The sequence below is a fragment of the Rhopalosiphum padi genome, chromosome 1 (genome assembly GCF_020882245.1).
Source record: "Rhopalosiphum padi isolate XX-2018 chromosome 1, ASM2088224v1, whole genome shotgun sequence".
Classification (NCBI taxonomy): domain Eukaryota; kingdom Metazoa; phylum Arthropoda; class Insecta; order Hemiptera; family Aphididae; genus Rhopalosiphum; species Rhopalosiphum padi.
In genome coordinates, this window is record NC_083597.1 from 7164656 (window position 1) to 7186450 (window position 21795).

Below are 21795 nucleotides of genomic sequence, written 5' to 3' on the forward strand. Positions count from 1 at the left end.
TAGAATATACCAAGTTTATAAAAATTACACACGTATATTTTTTAATATATTTAATTTATATTCTTCTTCATGATATACGTCTCGAGTATAAATATATTCTTTTTGGAATTTTATAAATATTATTAGTTAAGGGTATAGAATTCTGAATTTTAATTAACTTTCAAAATAATTTCAATATTATTAGACACTATACTACATCCTAATTATATACCTACAATACATGTACAATATACATATTTAACACTACATATATTAGGTAAATAATATAATAATTCATAATTTATTAAGCTTGTATACACAGTAATACGTGTATCATATACGTTATACATATAACAATAACAAGGACTACTGAAATTTTCAAATCGTCCTTGGTACTTAATAATACAACTCGTGGGTCAGAAATAACTAAAAATTTAAGTTAATTTTAATATATCCTTAGATTATATTGGTAATCGATTTATTAATACAATTTTAATATACATGTATAATTTAATACATTTCTTAATAGAGTTAAAAATATAAATGTTATCATTCATTATTTATAAATAATAATCATATAGCATGTCATATAATTATTGTCGTAATTTAAGTCATATAATTTACTACAGATTATATCACTAATACACCTTACATTTTCTCATTAAATGGTTAAAAATAAATTAAGCTTATTATTTGTAAAAGAGATGTTTACCAAAACATTATTTTAATTTTTGTATTGTACCTCTATATGTATAAATAAAAACTTTTAAGAAGGTTGAATACAATTTTAATCAATTTATCTTTATTGAATAATTTTATCTAAAATACTTCAAACCTCATTATATTATATAATTTTTCCAATTTTAAAACCTTGACACGAAACTGAAAAACGTGCCGTAATGATCTATATAATTGTATTTCGTTGAAAGGTAATTTATTTATTATAAAGGTTACTCAAAAAGGTTATTTATTACTGTCTTTAGAGACGGTCACCTAAATTGTATATAGTTCATAAAATCAATAGTAATATATTTTCATTTTAAATATACATTATAACTATCTAACTTTATAAAAATAATATTAACATTAGATACTTGTAAATTCACATTCCTATTATTAAATATAATTAATACTTAAATATTATTTTCAATACAATTTTATATAAATTTTTATTTTGTATGCGATATCGAAATGTTACAATTTGTTGTAGAATATGTATAACATTATATATTAATAATAATTTTAATTTATAAGTAAAGTGTGAATTTATAAGAATTTAAACAATTTATTTTATAATTCAATTTTCACTTCTGCAATGGAATTCAGTTAACTACAAATTACATAGGTACCAAATATTATCCAAAATTAATGATTTAAGTTATTATTAATAAGTATCATACTATTATAGTTTATAATATATTTATATAGTTAACGGCTTTCACTAAACTTGTCCATCTATTTCTCTCTGTCTAGAATCTCTTCAACCTTGCTTATTCAGCAATAGGTACATCTGATATCAAGATTTGTTTAATTGTGCCTTACAAGTAGATGTTTCCTGGATAGGTCTTAAATCATCACATTTTTTAATCAGTCTCCCTTACCATGATCAAGCATTATAAAATATTTTTAAACTTGTCTTATTGTAAATCTGTCCAAGATCTATGTTTTTTTCTGTATTCATAATCGCTTTAAGTTTTTATATTTGTTGGTCTATGCACTTTTCTATTACCAAAGATTAAATAATTTTCTTCGTTGAACTTTGCAATTGATTTCGTTTGGAAAATAAATTATATATTATAATCCTTCGACATTCTTTAAGTTGTCTATATAATTTAATTAGTTTGTAGTATTGTGTTATTTATTGAATATTTGATATCACACTTCCAGGCGGGTGATTTGTTATCCATTAATGATTTTGCAACGGTTCCACGACAAATATATAACCTTTATCATAAAAGTTGTGATTAGAAGTAATAATTGAACTTCATCTAAAGTAAATGTGTATTATTTGTTATTTTGATAATGGTATAGTGTATCACTTAACATCATTACCTACAACGTGTGTCGTGAACTAACGTCTTAAATTAAATTATTTAATTAATATTTTTTATAAATAATACATAATATAATATTATAATATAATTTTAATATTTTTTTAAACATTGTTTTTATTAATTCTTTTATATTCTATTAATGTTTATAATAATTGTATTGTATTAATGTATCTATGTGACTTTTATAAAAATGTTTAAATTTTGAATTAATATTTACGCGGGATATTTTGTTTTTGAGATATTTTAACGTGTCACCGGCATTAATAACTGTCTCGTGAATCTCGTAGGCTCTCCCAGTACAATTTACTTTTTCAAAATATGACGTACATATTACACTCATATAGGTACATACTTTTTGCATTTACTGTACAGTATATTTGTAGTTGTTAAAATTATATCGATATTGTTGTTGAGTATTGATATCTACAATAATATAATAAAGCAAAATTAATTTTGTGGTTTTTGTGATTAGGTACTAAACTTTTAAATTTTACATATAGTACCATATATTATAAGGACTAGTATTAAAATAGTTTGGTATTTTATTATTGACAGTGATTTATTGTTGACATATTATATAATATCAATTATTATTATACTATTGTACATTTCTTCGTTTATATATATATATATATATGTATATAATTTTGTTGTCTTAAAGTCTATTATTTTATGATTCTCCATTATTATACAGGTACATAGATAAATGTATAAATGCCTACGTTGTAGGCTGTAAATGTTGTAAAATTAAAACTTTCGATAAAATTGTATGTCTTATTATGGTTTTTGTTGCTTTTAAATTCAAATGTCTGCATATTATTTGGAGTTAATTTTCTATATTTGTCTTGTATTTTCTAATTATTTTATAAAATGTTTTTAAATTAGTTTCATTATTCTTTAAAAATTAATTTTATAATGTAACATGTGTTCACTTCATTCAAATTTAGTTTTCATCATTATTTTAAATACATTTGACCGATATACATAATTTTGAATAATAGACAAATAGTACTCGCTTCATTATATCGTATTAGAAAAACATTTTTTTATAGGTGTTTTAATAGTTTACACCAGTAAATATTGAAAATATTTATTGTTCATACTATTTATAGTTTTAGATGAATGGGTTTAATAATTATGGTCATCAGTTATATTATGCATAACGTATATCATTCGATAATATACGGAGTCGTTAACAACGAATTTTTTTAACAAAAGTTAAAGATTATAATATTTCAGACGACTGTAGGCCGGAGATACGTATCCCTCAATTCTTTGGAATTATAATAATATATATATATATACATTTATCAATGAAAATACGTAAAATCAAATTATCAAGCAATGCACTGCATTGTATAAAATTAAAAATATAAAATAATATATGAATTTGGCACAGCGTGACAAGAAACGCGGAAACCGGAACCACGAGTTCGAAATAGGAAATAATAAGCAGCTCGTAACAATTTCGTGACTTGCAGTTGTAAGCGACGCCGTTTGAAGTTAACCTTCAGTATTAAACCACGTATTGTACGCGACGTTCCAGATATTAATTGCATAATATGCAAAATAACTGCATACGTCCAGGAAAACGTCGTCAGATATTCGGAAATCGACCGTGTTTTTATTGGAACTCAAATTGGCCTTCACATTAGCGGTGGCTGTGCGATGAGTCGCATCTCAGCCATGTACATTGTACGACCTTGTATAACGCTCCTGTGATACCGAAGAGTTACCGGTCTTACGCTGTTACATATAATAGGTTTTGTAAATGTGGAAGTCGTTTCCTTTTGTAATTATCAATTTATTATGCTTTTCGATCGCTATAATATTACTATTGACGAAGTTTATAAAACAAAATGTCATTATGATTATGAAATATCTATGATGCTGCAGACTAAAAAAGCACAAGCACTCTGATTAAACGTTATACTGTGATAAAATATAATAATAATAAATAACGTTTTTTTTTTAAACGGATACTTAAACCACACCACATTTAAAACTAATTGAAAAATATGAAAATTATACGAACCTTTTATTTTGATTAAAATCTAATACAGCTTATTTTCGATATCATCAACGGAAAATATCTTCTTCATTTTAACTGTGGATTAAGGTGAATACAATTATTATGATTAGGATTTTAGGTTAGAACTGTATTTTCTTCTTCGTTCGTTTGTTTTTTTTTTGCGTTTTTTATTATAACGGATAGGGCTAATTTGATCTTTTATAGAAAACGGTGAAATGAGGTAAAAAAAAAAAATAAAAAAATAAATTGGCGATAAAACAATGTGAGCGGTTGGTGTCATTTCATTTTGCGCTGTATTTATTTATCGCAAGTCTTCCAGAAGGGAAGTTCTAGGGTTGTCACTGGATGTTGGGCAATTTATCACCTCTTTCTTGAAAGCACTATTCCATGTTAGCAATGTCTTTAGTAATGAATAGGTTTTCTTAGTATGAGGAACCAGGGATATTACTAAATATAGTATAAGGTTAAAGATAAAGTAGCTATTGAGATGATCTTAAAATAGGCTTATGTCAGTATGAGTTTGGACTCGTGGGGTAATAATCTTGTCAAACAATAACCATACAGAGTATACATACAAACATATAATAAGTCAGACATAAATTATTATAAGAATATATGTTCTATGGTTCTTAAATATTCATTTTATGTACAAGGTTTATTCTATATACATTATTTAGTTTTTTATTCTTATATTATTAAACAATTAATATATTTTTTATTAATCAGAAATTGGTCATATTTTATAACAAATAAAAATTTAATTAAAAACGCAATATTAAAAAATTATTTTGTAATAACTGTTATCTACCACTCATTTACTGATTAAAAAAATATTCTATATTACTTTAAATCGTATTTAAAAATTCTATAGAACTAAATTATTATTGTACCTATTCAAAATTATTTAAAACTAATATTCATATTGAATACGTTTTAAGTTTTAAGTAATACTTATTACTTATAACTCAAGTAATTGTTATTAATTCAATTATGTATTCGTAATTTAGCCTAACGCAGTGTGAAAAATGTATTATTTTCAATAATAAAACACATCGGCACCAATAGAAAAAAATAATAAGAAAGTATGCCGATGAAAATCATGAAGAATTATATAACGTAGAGTTTATGTCAAAGTATATCGACATTGATTTAACTCCATTTCTAAAATACTATCAGGACACAATGATGAATTAAAAACACAGTTTTCAAGTTAAGAAAAACTTCTTGGACAGTAAATGAAATTTCAAAAAAGTTTTACACAATTGGGATTTATAAATAATTTATTATATATCTTATAATTACCTTTTTGGATTGAATCATATCTTTCCAATAACAAAAATATTAGATCAGAACAAAATAATAAATTATATTAGTTATAATTCCTTAAATTCAATTTGAAATGGATATAGCTTTTTAAAAATCAATAATTTAACTTAATAACAAATAATTTATTGCATTTTTTAGTGTTGAAAAACATTTAAATTTATTTTTGAGGATATCGAATATGTGTTGTGAATAAGTGTTTTGGTTTTAAACTTAAACATATATCATATTTAATATTTATTCTTTTAATACATTTTTATATTTTAAGACCTCGTGTAATATTATTATCAGCGTTTCCATCGTTCATCCATCCGAGAAAAAGACTTCTGTCCATTCGTGCGTTTCCTCTTTCTAAACTATCGTCTGCATTATGCATCAGTTGTTGGCGTAAAGGTTTTCGTCACTCTCTTTGGATATGTTGCCTTTTTTATGAGAAAAAAAAACTATAGTAAAAATTACTCGTTCGCACAAATCATGGAATAAATCAATATTAACCGATTGAGAATAAATCCACAGAGTAACAAACTCAAGCAAAGGACATTAAGACTATGTGACCCACTTAAAAACTATTAAATTCAAAACGTATCTGATCTACTGTTCTATGGATTCCTGGATTTTTGTTTTGAGTATAAATATATAGGTTTTGAATAACTCATCAATTTGTCTTGCTTAATTTTACAACCAATCTATGAATTTAACTTAAAAATAATTCAATAGAATCCTGATAAGATAATTTGAAGACATAACATTTATGATATAGGCTATCAACCAAAACAATTAGATACATAAACCTATAATATTATTATACTATTATGATATATTCAATAGGTATGTTTCCATTCACTATTCCAGTATATCTTGTAGTTTATTAATTTAATTTAATTTAAAAAATAAGTATGAGAAAAAAGAATAGGAAACATATTAATTTAGTAATTTATTATTAAATCAAATAACATTAGTACTTTATAAAAAAAAGTTAATGCATTGTTCTAAAAATAACCAAATACTTTTTAAATTTTTGAAATAGTTGATAAATTTATTTTTTATATAATATTTGACATGTAATAAATTAGTTTTTTTAAACTTATTAATATGAATACTAACCATAATATATCTATAGACAAAACAAATTAGGATCTAAAATTAAGTGATAATTTTCAGAAGAAATAATTATATTATTATAAAAAATCATTTATTATATATTGCCCACAATAAAGTTTGCTGGAAAGTGTAATATACCTAGATATAATCGTAAAAAAAAAAAACAACAGTCGTAACCTTTATTATACATCGTGCAGAATATTTAAACAGTTAAATCGCTGATAAAAAAAATGGAAATATGATAAAATCGACTGAGGAATAAAAATGTAAACTGAACAAGGCGTGAGTTTTGTTACAAGAAGTTGATACGCTCGACGAATATTTAACGGATACTTACGTTACGTCGTATCTATTCTGTAACATGAAGAAAAAATCGTAGGTATATATATTATATATAAACGATTTCCTTATTTGTTCTAGTGGGTAGGTAGGTAAGAATATTGTGTAAATATTTTATTGATCATAAAATTTGGTACTTACTGGTTATCCCGATTACCTATACAACTTTCTGGTTAACTCAATTATATTATTATGACAACCAAAGGTTATATTGTGTACATTTTTTATATACAACATGGGTAGATGTAATTGGAAAGAACTCACTTATATTTCGAAACATAAAAAATGTAGTATGTATCTTGTATATTTATATTAAAAAAAGGCAATTCGTGTGTGTGTGTGTGTATGCAAATCACGGTCAAGTCAATCACATTCGTGATTGAGAAATTCGGTACATTGGGAATCGTATAACCAAGTACGCGCAATGTGCATTTCTAAACCAATTTTTTTTAATTTAACATTTTAAAGAGTGACTCACATCGGGATTGCTTGGCTCGTTGAAAAAGAATTTTTTTTTTTTTTGTTCGTATACGGTTGCCATTGGTTACGGAAAATAAAACAGTTATTATAATCGGGATATAATTTTAGACCTTTATTTTATATTTGGTCAAAACAACCCAAGCGACTGTGTTAAAAATACGCGTAGTTTACATTTAACCGCAGAGTTTAAGTCGGGGTAAATCCAATGGCATCATTTAATTTGTCACTGGCAACGCCGTGCAGGATGATAAGCCAGTATATTTTATGAGTAGAGCATATATACAATATATATATATATATATACCGACCGACCGACCGACCGTCCGACCTTCTATGTAATTGTTCGGTATACCGCACACCGCAGATACCTATAATGTTTTACGAGGACAGCCATTTCGTCTTCGTATATCCTTTATGTAATAGGATAATATACGAAGACGGCCGGGTCCACACAATTCGTATAATGTTATTTTTGTACCCGAGGCCGTCGATCGCCGGAAGGTAATTTAATTGTTATACTGCCGCGCGTCTCGAGTGCCCGATGATCGAGACATTCGAGACGTATTTTGGACGTCGGCGGCACCACACACACACACACACACACACACACACACACACACACTGAAACTCGCGATAGTTCTAGTGCATGTCATATATACATATATATATATATAATATATCGTATTTTCTTTTGGGATATCGAACACAAAAGAGAAATGTGCGTAGCGCGTGTGTGTGTGCGCGCGCGCGCGTGTGTTGGCGTGAGAGTGAACCGTAATGAAATGGGTAAAAAAAAAAAAAAGGAAGAGAAAAGGTATATTTTACCGGGAGCCGGAAAAATCCGGGGTGTGTTGTTTGGCTGTTCGGCCGTCGTCGGCCGCTGTCGGGCGGTTTCGCGTTTCCCGCGGTAACGTCGCGCCGGGCGTCTTCCGTCCGGCTCGGCGGCGGCCGGCGACGGATGACTCGCGTATCGGCCCCGTACAGAAGCGTGTCGTCGCCGCCGGCCCAACAGCCACGCGCTCGTCTTCGTAGTTTCAGTCTCGTAAGCTTAATCGAATAAACCTTCGTATATATATATATATATTTTATCACGACATCATAGTAGACAATAATAATATAGTAAAGACGAAAACGGTTTTTTTTTTTTTTTTTTTTTTTAAATTGAAAATACACGAGAGTAAAAAACATCATTCTCTATCTCCGGCGTGTCTTTTACCCGAAAAGGTTCCGTAACAACAGTATAATATAGTTATAAATAATACGATCGCCATAATATCATACGTCTTATTGACGGCTGTCGCAAAGGCAATGGCCATCGTCGGGTCTGCAGTCGTCCACCACCACTACCATCGACAGCAGCACCACCACCACATCCGCCGCACGCCGAAACTTTCCGTCTTGGCGTTGTTTTAATATGGACGACCGGTTTCTGCAAGACGTAAGAGTACTATATAATATCATTATGACATATCGGAGTATTTTTAATATATTTTGAAGTACACATTAAATTAGCGCGATTTGTATTCGTTGATTATTATTTTCACTTTTTGATTTTCGTTGCAATGTATTCGAAAAAAAAAATAATACCTTTCCGAGCTTGTTAATTTTTTATCCGTATTTTTTTTTTCTGTTGATTGACATGTTTAATCTCGAGCACAACTAAAGTGACGTACTAAAGAATGAAAAAAAATTGGCTTGTATATTACGACAATTTCATAATAATAAATATCGTGTGACAATGGTTTTGTAAATTGCGTACCGAACTAGACACTGTGTTCGGGTTACACTGGATGCTTTTAATTTTCGACCCTTTAATAATGCAATTCCATTTAAAAACATGAAAACAAAAATTCCAGGAAGCTGATAGTCATTAAAGCACCTGAGTAATAAAAAAAAATCTCGATATTGTGTCCTCAAAGTACCACTTCTATAATATAAATTGTGAAAAATACTTTTGATATTATAATTATTATGCTATTGTCGTATACAATAAATAATACAGTTAACAATAATTTACTGACAATGTGAAATGTTTTGAAATAACTGAAGCAAATTATTGTTGATACAAAAATAAAACGAATATCAATTTAACTAATCAAATAGAAAAGGAAAAACTCAAATATATGATTTAAAATTCTAGGTAAATTTTTTTTGAATAAAATATCTGTGATATTTGCATCGTTTTCGGATTCTAGTTTAGGTTTAATTTAACTTAGCGTTGAATTTAAATTTAACCTATCTTCATAAGATTTATTTAAATAGTAAACTAAATAGATAAACATTTTAAATTTAACATAAAATTATGAAAAAAATATTAAAATATAATTCTCTCTATATAAATCTAAAATTTGAAAAAAAAATATAAACGTATCAATAAATATGTATTAACTACAGTAATATTATAAGAGATAAAAACGTAGATAATTTATGAATGAATAAAATAACCTATTTGAACAAATTGATAACGTATTATTTAATATTTGTCTTATTACATTTTACTATCTTATCAAAATTGAGGATAATTATTATTAATTAATATAATATAATAGTTAAAATCAAGTCGTATATTAAAACAATATTATGTCGATGAGCGAAAATAAACTAAAACATTATAAATGTATTTATTTGTCCTCAGATGTAGATCATAATAAATAACATAAAGACTACAGCAGTGCAGTATCAATATAATTATTATAAATATAACTGTGATAATAATGAATAATATTAAACAACGTTCTTGAAAATAATATACATATTTATTAAACAAGCAAAATAACATTTAGACAACTCGTATAGGTTTATTTTATTATTGTTTATAACTTACAAATTTGAATAAAAACGTTTGTTCTTCCGCTAATTACAACTTATGAACATATCTATCGTTGTTATAACACATTGTTGAAATATTTATAAGCTAATATTTTAAATCAATTTTAAGCAGTTGCATAAATGTTTTAAATTAAAATACATAATTTAAAGTTTTAGTAGGTGTACTAAATACGTTACTTTTAAACATACATAAAGACATAGAGAAGGTAAAAAAGGATATAATTTCTTGTAGAACTTAAATTTGTTCGCTTCGGTTTTACATTTACTTAACCCAACCTCATCAGACTTTCTAAAACTTGTTTAAATAGTATGCTTATGAACATTAAACTATACATTTACATAATTTTCCAAGATAATAAAATATTTTAAGTAAGAAATATCGAATATTAACTATATAAGTTATAAAATTCCCACACAAAATATTTTACAGTAACATATTTTTACAAAAAATATAAGCAACCATATTGACTATTTTTGAGTTAATTTAAATAATATCGACCATTATTCGTAAATTATATTAAATGAAAATTATCATTCTATATATTTTTATTAGGCAGTTAGAATGTATAATATTTACGAAACATAGTATAATACATTAAAACGCAACTTACCAAACTTTTTTAAATATTTTTTTTCGAACTATCCAAACAAGATGTACAACTACACGTTATAAATTTTAAAAATATTTTAATCTTTCCATGCATGAATATTCATCCTTAGAACTTGTATTCAAGTAAACGAGAGTTAATATTGTAAAGTTTCTTTGATGTGTCAAGTATGCATCATCGGTACAAGAAAATGGACTTTATGTTTTAACGACGAAAAGAAAAAGTCGTTGTATAAGAAAACTTTTTTCCTTAAGTTGTTCTCAAGTGCATTAACGATCTTAACCATATATAGTCTTTCATATTATATGTAGTAAATCAATCGTAGTGTACTGTGTAGGCTGGTTTCTATAACATTATTTAGTTTATAAATTTAAACGCTAAATATTCAGCACTTTTTAGAATAGGTGTACACTTTTAGAGTCATGACTGTTTCGTTTTATAAAGATTAATGGCTTTTAGAAGTTGACATTTATAAATTTGTATTATTATATAAGTTTAGTATAGTTTTGTTTTTATAGTTGATTTTATAAAATATATACTCAATATATTATTTTATAGACGTGAATTTATAATAATTAGTTGATTCATCTGTAAAATTATAATTGTCATATAATTTAAAGTATGTTTTTTTCATTTTATTAAACGTTCTAGATGTTGATTTGTTTATTAATATAAAACAAGCAATAAATCATACGTATTATGCGTATTCAATGGGTTTTGTTAATTAGGGGACGTGTATACAAATATTTTTTCAGCAAATCGAGTCTCTGCGATGACTTACCGTAAGTTAAAATATTATATTGATTAAATATAAGTTAACATTATAATCAAATTATTAAATTATACACGCAAAACTGCCGATTAAACTTGTTCGTTGTCAATTAATTGAATAACCGTGAAACATAAATCGAGAATAAGAAAAGAAGGAATCGGCAAGAATCGTTTTTTTTATTTTTATAATTATAATTATTATACTTACTGCTGACGACTAATAATTGTCCACGATATAATCTCGCAACGTGTTTCGTATTATGATTTTCGTATAATTGCACAATTTTTGTTAAATAAACCCAGTTATTTTTAGTTTTAACACATCTTTAAAAGTTTTGACAGTTTGCGAGAGCAATGATAGATTGCCGCGCCCGTCCGCGGTGGAGAGCGCATTTCGGAACTTTCCGCATGGATACAGTTTTGTGGGAGGTGGGGATATAATGTTATTATATATTACTCGGAAATCGATTAAAACGCGTACATAATGCGTTATATACCTAATACAATTTTACGTTGCGGCGAAACATCATGTCATACTATACATATAGGCACATATTACTGTCCGTTTCTACATGAGCCATATAATAATATTATTGTACCGCAGCTGCTGAAATTGGCCCGTGTTTGCGGATTTAATGTTTTAAATAAGTATACACGGCGTAGTTAACGGGCGGCGAACACAATCATAATAATAGTAATCATTTTATCGAGCCCGGTCGCCCTTAGTCGTTTCGTACGAATGGCACGTGGGTACCGCAACAAAAGTTGTAAAATGAGTTCCACCGCGTTTTAACGATGTGTTATATTTTTATATTTTAGTGAACCTTATAATACTAAAATAATATTGTCACGACTACAACTGCTGGAACCCGTTGCATAAACACTAGTATTTTTGGATACTATTGCCGTTTTAGGACGACAGAGAATATCGAAATCGTTCTATAGCGAAAAACCACGACTATATAAAACCTATACCTGCAATCATATAAATACATACATATATACATACCTACATAGTACATCATACATACACATGCATACATACATATATACATACATACATACATACATGCATACATACATACATACATACATACATACATGCATACATACATGCATACATACATACATACATACATACATGCATACATACATACATACATACATATATACATACATACATACATTCATACATACATACATACATACATACATACATACATATGACGTATGGGATAGCATGAACGTCGAAAGACATAACGCGGGGTTTCCCTAATGCAGTATATACACAGTTTTCCCGGGGGTCCAAAAGGTCAACATTGACTTTGTGCTGTAGAAAGAGAAAAATAGAGAGAAAGAGAGAGTACAGAAAGGAAAAGTGGCGGCGGTGACGACGATACGCGCGTACTCAAATTCACGTGCGCGAGTGTGCGTCTGTGTGCGTATGGTCGTAGTTTTATTAGTGTGCCGCCATAAAACCTCTCGCGGCATTCCGCCGCCGCCGCCGCCGCCGCTTTCGGGGTCCCACGTGTATTTTTACTTAAATAAAAGTGTCTCTTTTGTGATTGCTGTCTTTTGTTTCCGGCACAGCGTACGCAGTGCATTATATACGTAGGTACCTATTACTACTGCAACTGTGCACGTCCATTAATCACCCAGACGTCCGGCTTGGCTCCCGAGCCCGCGGGGGGGTTACGCCGGTACCGCTGCTGCTCGTTCTCGCGATAAGCCCCGACGCGGAAGAGGGTTACCTATGCATATGCCCGCCGTGTCGTTAAAGCCGTCCGTATACGTTAGTCAACCCGATCCGGAGAAGTTTTAGATTTATGCCGGCGCTGCCGCCGGAGTTAAGGCAAACGTTTCTTTACCGTCCACTATAATAATACGTGCGACACGTAAAATAATTTTATAATTCGCGTATACGGAACTACAATGAAAGGGAATCGTTGTGCAAGCAGATTAGGGGGGGGGTACGAGTGAAATCCCCGAACGGTCTTGGCGGGGATACGTCTGTTTGGTAAATATTTACTGCAATAATTGACTACTGCGACGATCCTATTGTGTATATATGGGATGCTATTGGGCGCCGACCAAACGTGAGATGCGCCCCGCAACGAATTTAATTACTGTCCTGGTTTTATTTCATCGTAGTCGTACCTGTTTAAAATACAAGAGTCTAAAATATAAACACGGTCCGTTTGATTTATACTATTGTTGTCGCCATCATTGTTTGCACGCTGTTTTATAATATTTTCTTTGCATACGATGATTTTTTTCGATAGATATTATACAGAAAAAACACCTAAAGAAGAAACAGACGTAACTACTTAATACATTTAATATTCTGGAACAAATAGTTTTTACCAGAGACCTTTTCAATAAACTTTAAATAAACTTTTTTTTCCGAAATAAACTGATGAATAACGAAAAAAATAACTGTATACAATTTTTATGTTAAAATATTTTTTTTTTTTTTTAAACTAATAATTATTTGCTAGCTTTTGTGCTACTAACTATATCTTTTAAAATGATAAGCTGACTGTATAAAAAAAGTACCACTACCAAGAGAGTGCCACCCGGGGCGATTGACCCGTTCCTAACACCTCTAAATATGCGTTGCACTTAAATAAATTGCTTATTATTCTATTTTTTATACAAGCTAACTTATATTTATTATTAGAAAGCAGCATGTTCTACGGTTTTGGTTTTTATAAAAATAACTACCATAACCCGGAATTTTATTATTAGCCGATTAAATGATAATTTATACACAATCATTAAAGAAGTAACAAACAAAAGCCAAATTATAAACTGATTTTATATTTGCAATTTAAGCGATAATGTTTTAAACCAATTTAAAACTTTAAGAAATTGTACTCTAATTTGCATATTGTATTGAATATAATACCTGTAATATCCTTTAACTAAAAAAAGTAAAATCACTGATGAATAAATAATTAATAATGAATTATCATACTATTTTTTTCGATTTATATATAGAGAATTTTTTATTATTATTTTTTTACTAGAATCTGGTGACAAATAAAATAAATTTGTTTTGTTTATTAGTTTAAAACACAATGACAGTATAAAATAATTTTGTGTGACAAATTATTAAATTTAAAAAAAAATAAACGTTTATCTTAATTTTCATAATTTGTTCATTACTTAAGTTGTGCTCTCTACAATGTTATAGAAATACTCTATGTGTTTAATATTGATCTTAAATAGATATCAGAAATATAACGTCATGTCGACGGAGTCACACAAATTTACATCTCTAAGACAAGCTAGGAAATCAGTTTCTATCGCAGAAAAAGAGGTAAGAGTGTTGTTTAATAAAATAATTACTTAACCTATTACATATACTACACTATACAAAACAAGATTTAATTTGATTTAATTTATGAAATGATACTAAATATGTATACACTATATAAACATAAATATACTTATAAAGTTATAAACACCTGTTGGTTTTATACGAGATTTTTATCATGTTTTTACATAGATAAATACTAAATTTGTGTGAATAATGTGTGCTATTAATTGTCTTGACTATCTTAAAATAATATTATATACATGTATTTAATTGTTAACATTATAAGTTTGTTATATTTCACTTATACACATAATACTTTTCTCTCATAGCTGTGTATGATCACCCTACTCAAATCCATAGTAGTATTTAATATGCATCGATGTAAAACAATATTTCGTCGATTAATATTGCTTTTATAAAATGGTTTTACATCATTTATTTATAAACCATATGCAATTTAAAAAAATATTCCATGCCAAATTTGTAATTTAAAAAGTAAGTATAATTTCGATTTAAATTTAAATACAAATAACTAATAAAAAATTTGAAATGCCAATTGATTACTTTTTAGTCAAGTGTTTGAAAAAAGTTATAACTTATTATTCAAAATATTGTTATTATAGATCAACAATTCTTAATACATTTTTAAAATTAGTTGTTAATACCAAAATAAACATTATATCTAATGCAATCAGAATAATAATATTTTTATTGTTATTCTACACTTAGTATTAATATACTAATATAAATTGGAAAATTTTAATTGTTCGTTACATTTTATAATATAATGCATTACAATCAATTTATTTGTCATATATCAAGCATGCTAACCCATATTTAATCATTTAATAATTAGGTTAATACAATTTTCATTTATGGAATTTATTTAGATAGAAACTTATGTTTAGTATCAATACTAATGCTATACTTTTAGGTCTCTAGATTTTTTAATTCTTCTAGACAAATGTATCTTAACCTTTTTACTGTAGTAACCCCCTTTGTAAATATACATTTTTTAGTGAACCCAACATAAATTTTTTTTATATATTTAAGCAACGAAAAATTTCTTCTTGTATCGTATATATCGTCCAGATAGATATCTACATATCTCACATAAATTAATAATATAGGTTTATTGTTAATATCAGTAGATTTATCAAGTAAAATCATATATTATATTATATTATATTGATTACATTTTTATATTACTTTTTTAAATTATTTGACATTTTTAATGTCAAACAATTTAATTTTTTTTATTAAATACAGTGTTTAGGTAATTTTAAAAATTTTAAAATAACGTAATTTGAATAAATTAATTATTAAAAAAAAAAAAAAAAAATTTTCCGAATAAAAATAATAAATAATATTAAAATATAAATATTGTCTATAAATAGACATATTATACTACTTATAAGCTACACAAACAGGATGTTTACAAGAGAGAAAACAATTTATTGCTGAAACGACAACTATTAGAGCGTAACAGAAGTATGTACACTTTACAAACTCAAAACTTAATTAATTACAGTGTTTTAAAGACAGTTGAAAATTACCTGATCAAAATTTAATTATATAGCTTTTATATGTGGTAAAATGTGAGTCGTGTTCAAGAACAGAGTAGTATCCGCTTTGTTTTCATTTTCCTTCAACAAAGTAGAAATTATAATTAACTAACAATATTTTTCTCCTTGTTTGTTATGGTACACGCAAAAGCTTATTTGTCTGGCATATTTATATTTATGCAATATTTACTTTCATTAAAAATAGGGTTTTATTTATTAATATCGTTATGTTTATAATAGATAATTTGATATTCCGCAAATATTCAATAACGCTCGAAAGTAATGTGTTAAAAAAAAATAATAATTATTATAACTATAAAGTTTTATAATACCCCATAATATAATATAATATAATATAATATAAATAAATTATAAAAATATCCCATGATAATAATAATAAACTATTAATATGGTTGAACAATTTTCACGAATGCTTGCGGTGTCATAAATGTACACGATTTGCATTTCCATCCAATTTTATATTATAAGCTCAAACAGTCAAGAACGAAAATTCCAAATATGCTAAATATGCTAAGACAATAGGTTAACTAAAATAAAATAATTCAGTTCTGTTTCATGCGTTTAATTAATATTTAATGGTTAGAATATTGAATCGAACCACATATTTGTCTAGCTCATATGGTAAAATATGTAATATTGTTATTTTGACAAAAAACATGGAAATCAAAATTCAGCATATCAAAATGGAACTTCTTAAAATGTATGTATAATATAATATATTATATTTGATAATTTTAATTGTTTTTAACTAATAGCTATACAGTTTATAATAACAAATATTTAAATCGTATTGAATTGTTTTTTTAAATTAGAGCACAACGCTATTATTGTCTATTCATAGTATTTCCAAGCAAATAATATTATTATGAAACTAAGTGTAAAATTGGATACTCATAATACGAGTAAAACATTATAACATATATTATACACCAAACATGTACTCATATCATATATATTATTATTTATGGCCTGAAAGTTTATATACCTTATGCTGTTAACACTACATTTGTTTGTAAGGTAAACAAAGTTCATAATATAACAAAATAATAGTTTGGAATGTCATAATTACTATCGTATGCTTACCTCTGTAATTTGTATTGGGACTATTTAATTTGAAGCTAATGTATCGTAATAAAGGCGCAGTTAGCACGAATGTCTAATTGGATAGATCAGCGTGGAAAGTCACGTAATTTCGTCATGATGTTAAAATCAATATAATTGGATTAATATTTATAATAATGACTAAAATATAGTTAGTGGAAACATTCATCGATTTCGATCAACACGAAAATGTTTGTTATAATTAGGCATATTTATACAAGGAACATAAATCTATTTATTATAATATCCCAAAACATATTTATTTAATTGTAAATTGTATTATTGAATTGATGAAGGTAGTAATGAAAAATTGAAATTGAAATATTTCTCATACTGTTGTGTTGAATTTTGAAATAATAAAATAATATACATATTTACGCAGCTAATTATGTCTTTATACTTCGGGGAAGGAATTCAATGTATCAATGCAAATGTGTATTAGATTAATAATTTTGTGAAACCCAATACCTATATTCATTATTACATTATGTATGTATAAATAAGACTTAGAAAATATATTAAAATATAAATGTAGTTAATATTGACCGTGTCGAGAACCGAATATGAAAATAGTTTAGTCATATTTTTGATTGTCATCAAACTAATATGTATTATCATACATATTATTAATGAATATAATGAATTATTATAAATTTTCACTTGCATAATATCTATCACGGAAAGAGCAACAAAGTTGGAAAAAAAATCAAATGTTTTTGTATTTATTTTATTTTGTGATTGTTGTTTTAAATGTATTTATTTTTATAGGCCAAAACGCGTTTCTCAAATCCCCGAAGTGCGCTGCCATTTCAGAAGGGTTTGACCTTGCAAACCCATACGTTTTATTTATTTGCACAATATTTAATCTGACGGAGAAATTTCTGGGTAGCTTCAGTCTTCCGGGAGTACTTTATTCCTCACGCACTCGTTCCGGTAGTTATGGTGTATAATAATATTATAATAATGAAGTTTTAAACTGCGAAAACCGTACGCGCCGTAGTAATGCGCGATTGCTACCAACATTTTAATGCGAGCAAAACGCGTTTCCAGAACGTTCGTTAAAATATTCAGATGTCACCGATCGTCATGGGTACCTATAGGGACGAATCAAACGAACCCATTTAGATACACATCTCATTTAAAACCAAACAATATAATCATCATATCGGAGGTAACAATTTTATTTTTGTCCTCTGAAAAAAAAAAAAATCTACCAACGTTTAATTCATTTAAATACGTGACAATTACATCATGTACAACATTTTATTTACATCCGCAGCAAGGAAAAAAATCCATATTATTATTATCACAATATCATTTATCAAAACGTCGACGGACGACGACGCGGTTGTCGAGGGTTTGCAAAGTCATCGCTGACGGCGCGAGACGTGATGTCGTCGTGCCACGAATATTCCGTTCACGTCCGGGCACCTAGAGCATCGGACAATCGAATTTCATCATTTCGAACGCGTATAACGTCGCGCGCGATGACGATCTGCTTCAGTGCATTTCGAATATTTAACCGACGACGTTGACTAAAATAACAATAACAACAACAACAACCGCAACAACAGCACAGTGTGCTCATTATTATAGACGAGATAATTTATTATTTTAGACGTTTCGAAACGGTTTCAGATCCGAGACCCGCCTCCGGGTCCTTCTCGACGGAAAACCAACTCTCCCGCCGCACCCCTTACACACGGCGACGGACAACCCCCAGCGATGCGATAACCTCCTCCTTCGCATCCGTAAACACCCCCGCCACTTCCGATACGAATTATAACGTGCCCAGAGTCTGCGGCGATGGAAGCGGTGCGTAATAAACCGCACGCAGAGGGATAACGAACGCTCGCCGCTGCCAGAGTTTACGGCGATTTGCGCCGGCGGTTAATCTAATAATTTCGGCGAGTTACGATGCCGCAGCCACCGCGCTCCGTGTTGACTGGATCTATCCCGCGCGCGCAGCCGTAATTGTCAACGGATTACGGTTTTGGCGGTGGTGGGAAACTAAGCCTCGTCGCAACCGACGACGGAGACGACGTCGACTAACACTACTGCTACTACCACTACCACTACCACTACCACTACCACTACCACTACCACTACAACTACTAAAACTAGACTATACGACTACCACGACGGTTTTAACAATAAACCCGAGCCCGTTTCGATCGTAATTTGTCGATAGAGTGTGTGTGTGTGTGTGTGTGTGAGAGAGAGAGGAGTGTGGCCCGGGACTACTGGATATTACAACGCCGCAAACGTGTTTAATATATTATATTATATGAATGTTTAATATACTCGTGATGCTATATTATTATACAGGATGTGATGATGGCTGTATTGCGTCTCGCAGTCTCCGTCTTCGTCGGTCAACGTTTATCTGTCGAGACGATAATAATATATGTAATATATCTACTCATTTATATTACATACGGATAGTTTAACGCTTTTTTATTGCTTGTGATTTTTATTTTTTTAATTTTATCAGTAATATATCATGGGATTTTGAGTTCATCTTTCGCAGTTTGGGCGCATACATAGTAATAATCGTATGCATACAGTAATATAAAATATTGTCAACGTTATAATATTATAAAATATGCACGAAAAATATAGGTGAACAACACGTGTTGTTGAAGTTAAATATCTTTTATGATAAAAATATTTTCGACGTTGTAAACTAGCGGAACGAATTATTCCTATCAGAATAAATGACCATAAAACGAACACCCTGTATGCCGTTCATAACACACTGTTGGTTCGGTGATACGACGAACAAAAAATTATATTCTCACTCATTCGCCGTATAATCGTGTAGGTATACTATACCCACAGATATCGTATAATTTAGTACGTACATGACGCCACGCACGCACGTGTACTATGCATAATATATTATAATATCATAATACATACACGATACACGTCGTGTATAATATCATATGGTGCCAATCGGCTTGCGGTCCTGTTTACGGGTTCGACATGTTCGAAAATGTCTCATCCAGTATTACGTAGGTACCTCCTATATACTATGACGCACGTCACTGTCAAAAACTATAATCTCTCGTTTATAAAATATATCGTTATTGCATTTAAAAAATCACATTATATGTCCCTCAGCACGGCTACGAAATGGCACAGTCAGCGGAAGGCATTTGTGGAAAAATAACTTCGGTGATAACAGTGAATTTGAAACTTAAACTAAGGCTATTTTTCATTATTACAACGAATGAAAATAATGAACATAAATGGTTAGTAGCTCAAACACGATCACTACCATTGGTTTTACGGGACCAATGAAAAATTCTAAACACGGAAAATATTTTGTTTTAGAAAAACTGAAATAAAAAGATTTTATGCGTACTCGTGGCGCGTCTCTTTCTGGTTTACCTAAACTAGAGCAATGCACAATATTTAGTATTGACAAAAACCGCAGTCGGGATTACGATATATTTAGGGGTGTACGTGCAAATGGTTTTTTTTTGCAAATTGCAACATCGACTTTTGTCGAGGACTATTTATATATGTTTACATTTATTTATAATAACTTAAATAACTTGCTATAATATAATATCGAACAACTTGGAGGGAGGCAATGTTTATTTTTACCGAAAAAATCTCACGCGTTTTCATAAAATTATACAGTAGTTTCAAATCTCTTTAGCAGCATAACTTTAAACCACAAATTCCGAGTAATATATTTCGCGTTAATATTATAAAACGTAGAGCAATTTCAATTTAATTATATTTAATTTCAGAAATGAATCAAGCGCTTTATTAAATGTCATTAATGTACAATGTATAATACACATATATAAGTTAATTACACTTTAACATTTCGTTTTGTGTTTTTATATACAGTTTTAAATAAAAATAATTAAATATATTTAAATTTTTTATATGAAATGTTTTGACGTCAGCGAAATTAATTTTTATACAAATGTTACGCTGGATCTTATATTTATTTTACCTATATACATTTGTTAAAATTTAAACTTATTTTCAAAGACTTTATGACTATTAACACTTTATTTATAGTAAATAAAAATATTATAGCTATTACTATAAATTTATAATAATATTATTATTACATAACTTAGAATTTTTTTTCTACATACTAATATAATTTACGTAAGATTTTTGAATTATAATTTAAAGTATTATTATTTACTGAAATCTAACGCTAATTAAATGGTAAAATATAAAATAGTTATAATTAAAACACACATTTTATAATTTTATAAAATTTTACTCACCCGACACT

General features: G+C 28.4%; 1 protein-coding gene across 5 annotated transcripts in view; it reads left to right on the top strand.

Moving 5' to 3' along the window:
* Nucleotides 1-21795, top strand: part of LOC132922926 (prolyl endopeptidase FAP-like) — a 223056-nt gene that overhangs the window by 138504 nt on the left and 62757 nt on the right. Inside the window, exons 1-2 of one of the 5 annotated variants that reach the window (XM_060986683.1) lie at nt 8097-8746; nt 14748-14838. The exons of 3 other annotated variants lie outside the window; for them this stretch is intronic. In XM_060986683.1, the coding sequence (XP_060842666.1) occupies nt 14767-14838 (72 nt within the window). In that variant the 5' untranslated portion in view covers nt 8097-8746; nt 14748-14766. Of the gene's footprint in view, nt 1-8096; nt 8747-14747; nt 14839-21795 lie in introns of those variants that run through there. One more of the 5 variants, XM_060986706.1, reaches the window with a different exon arrangement.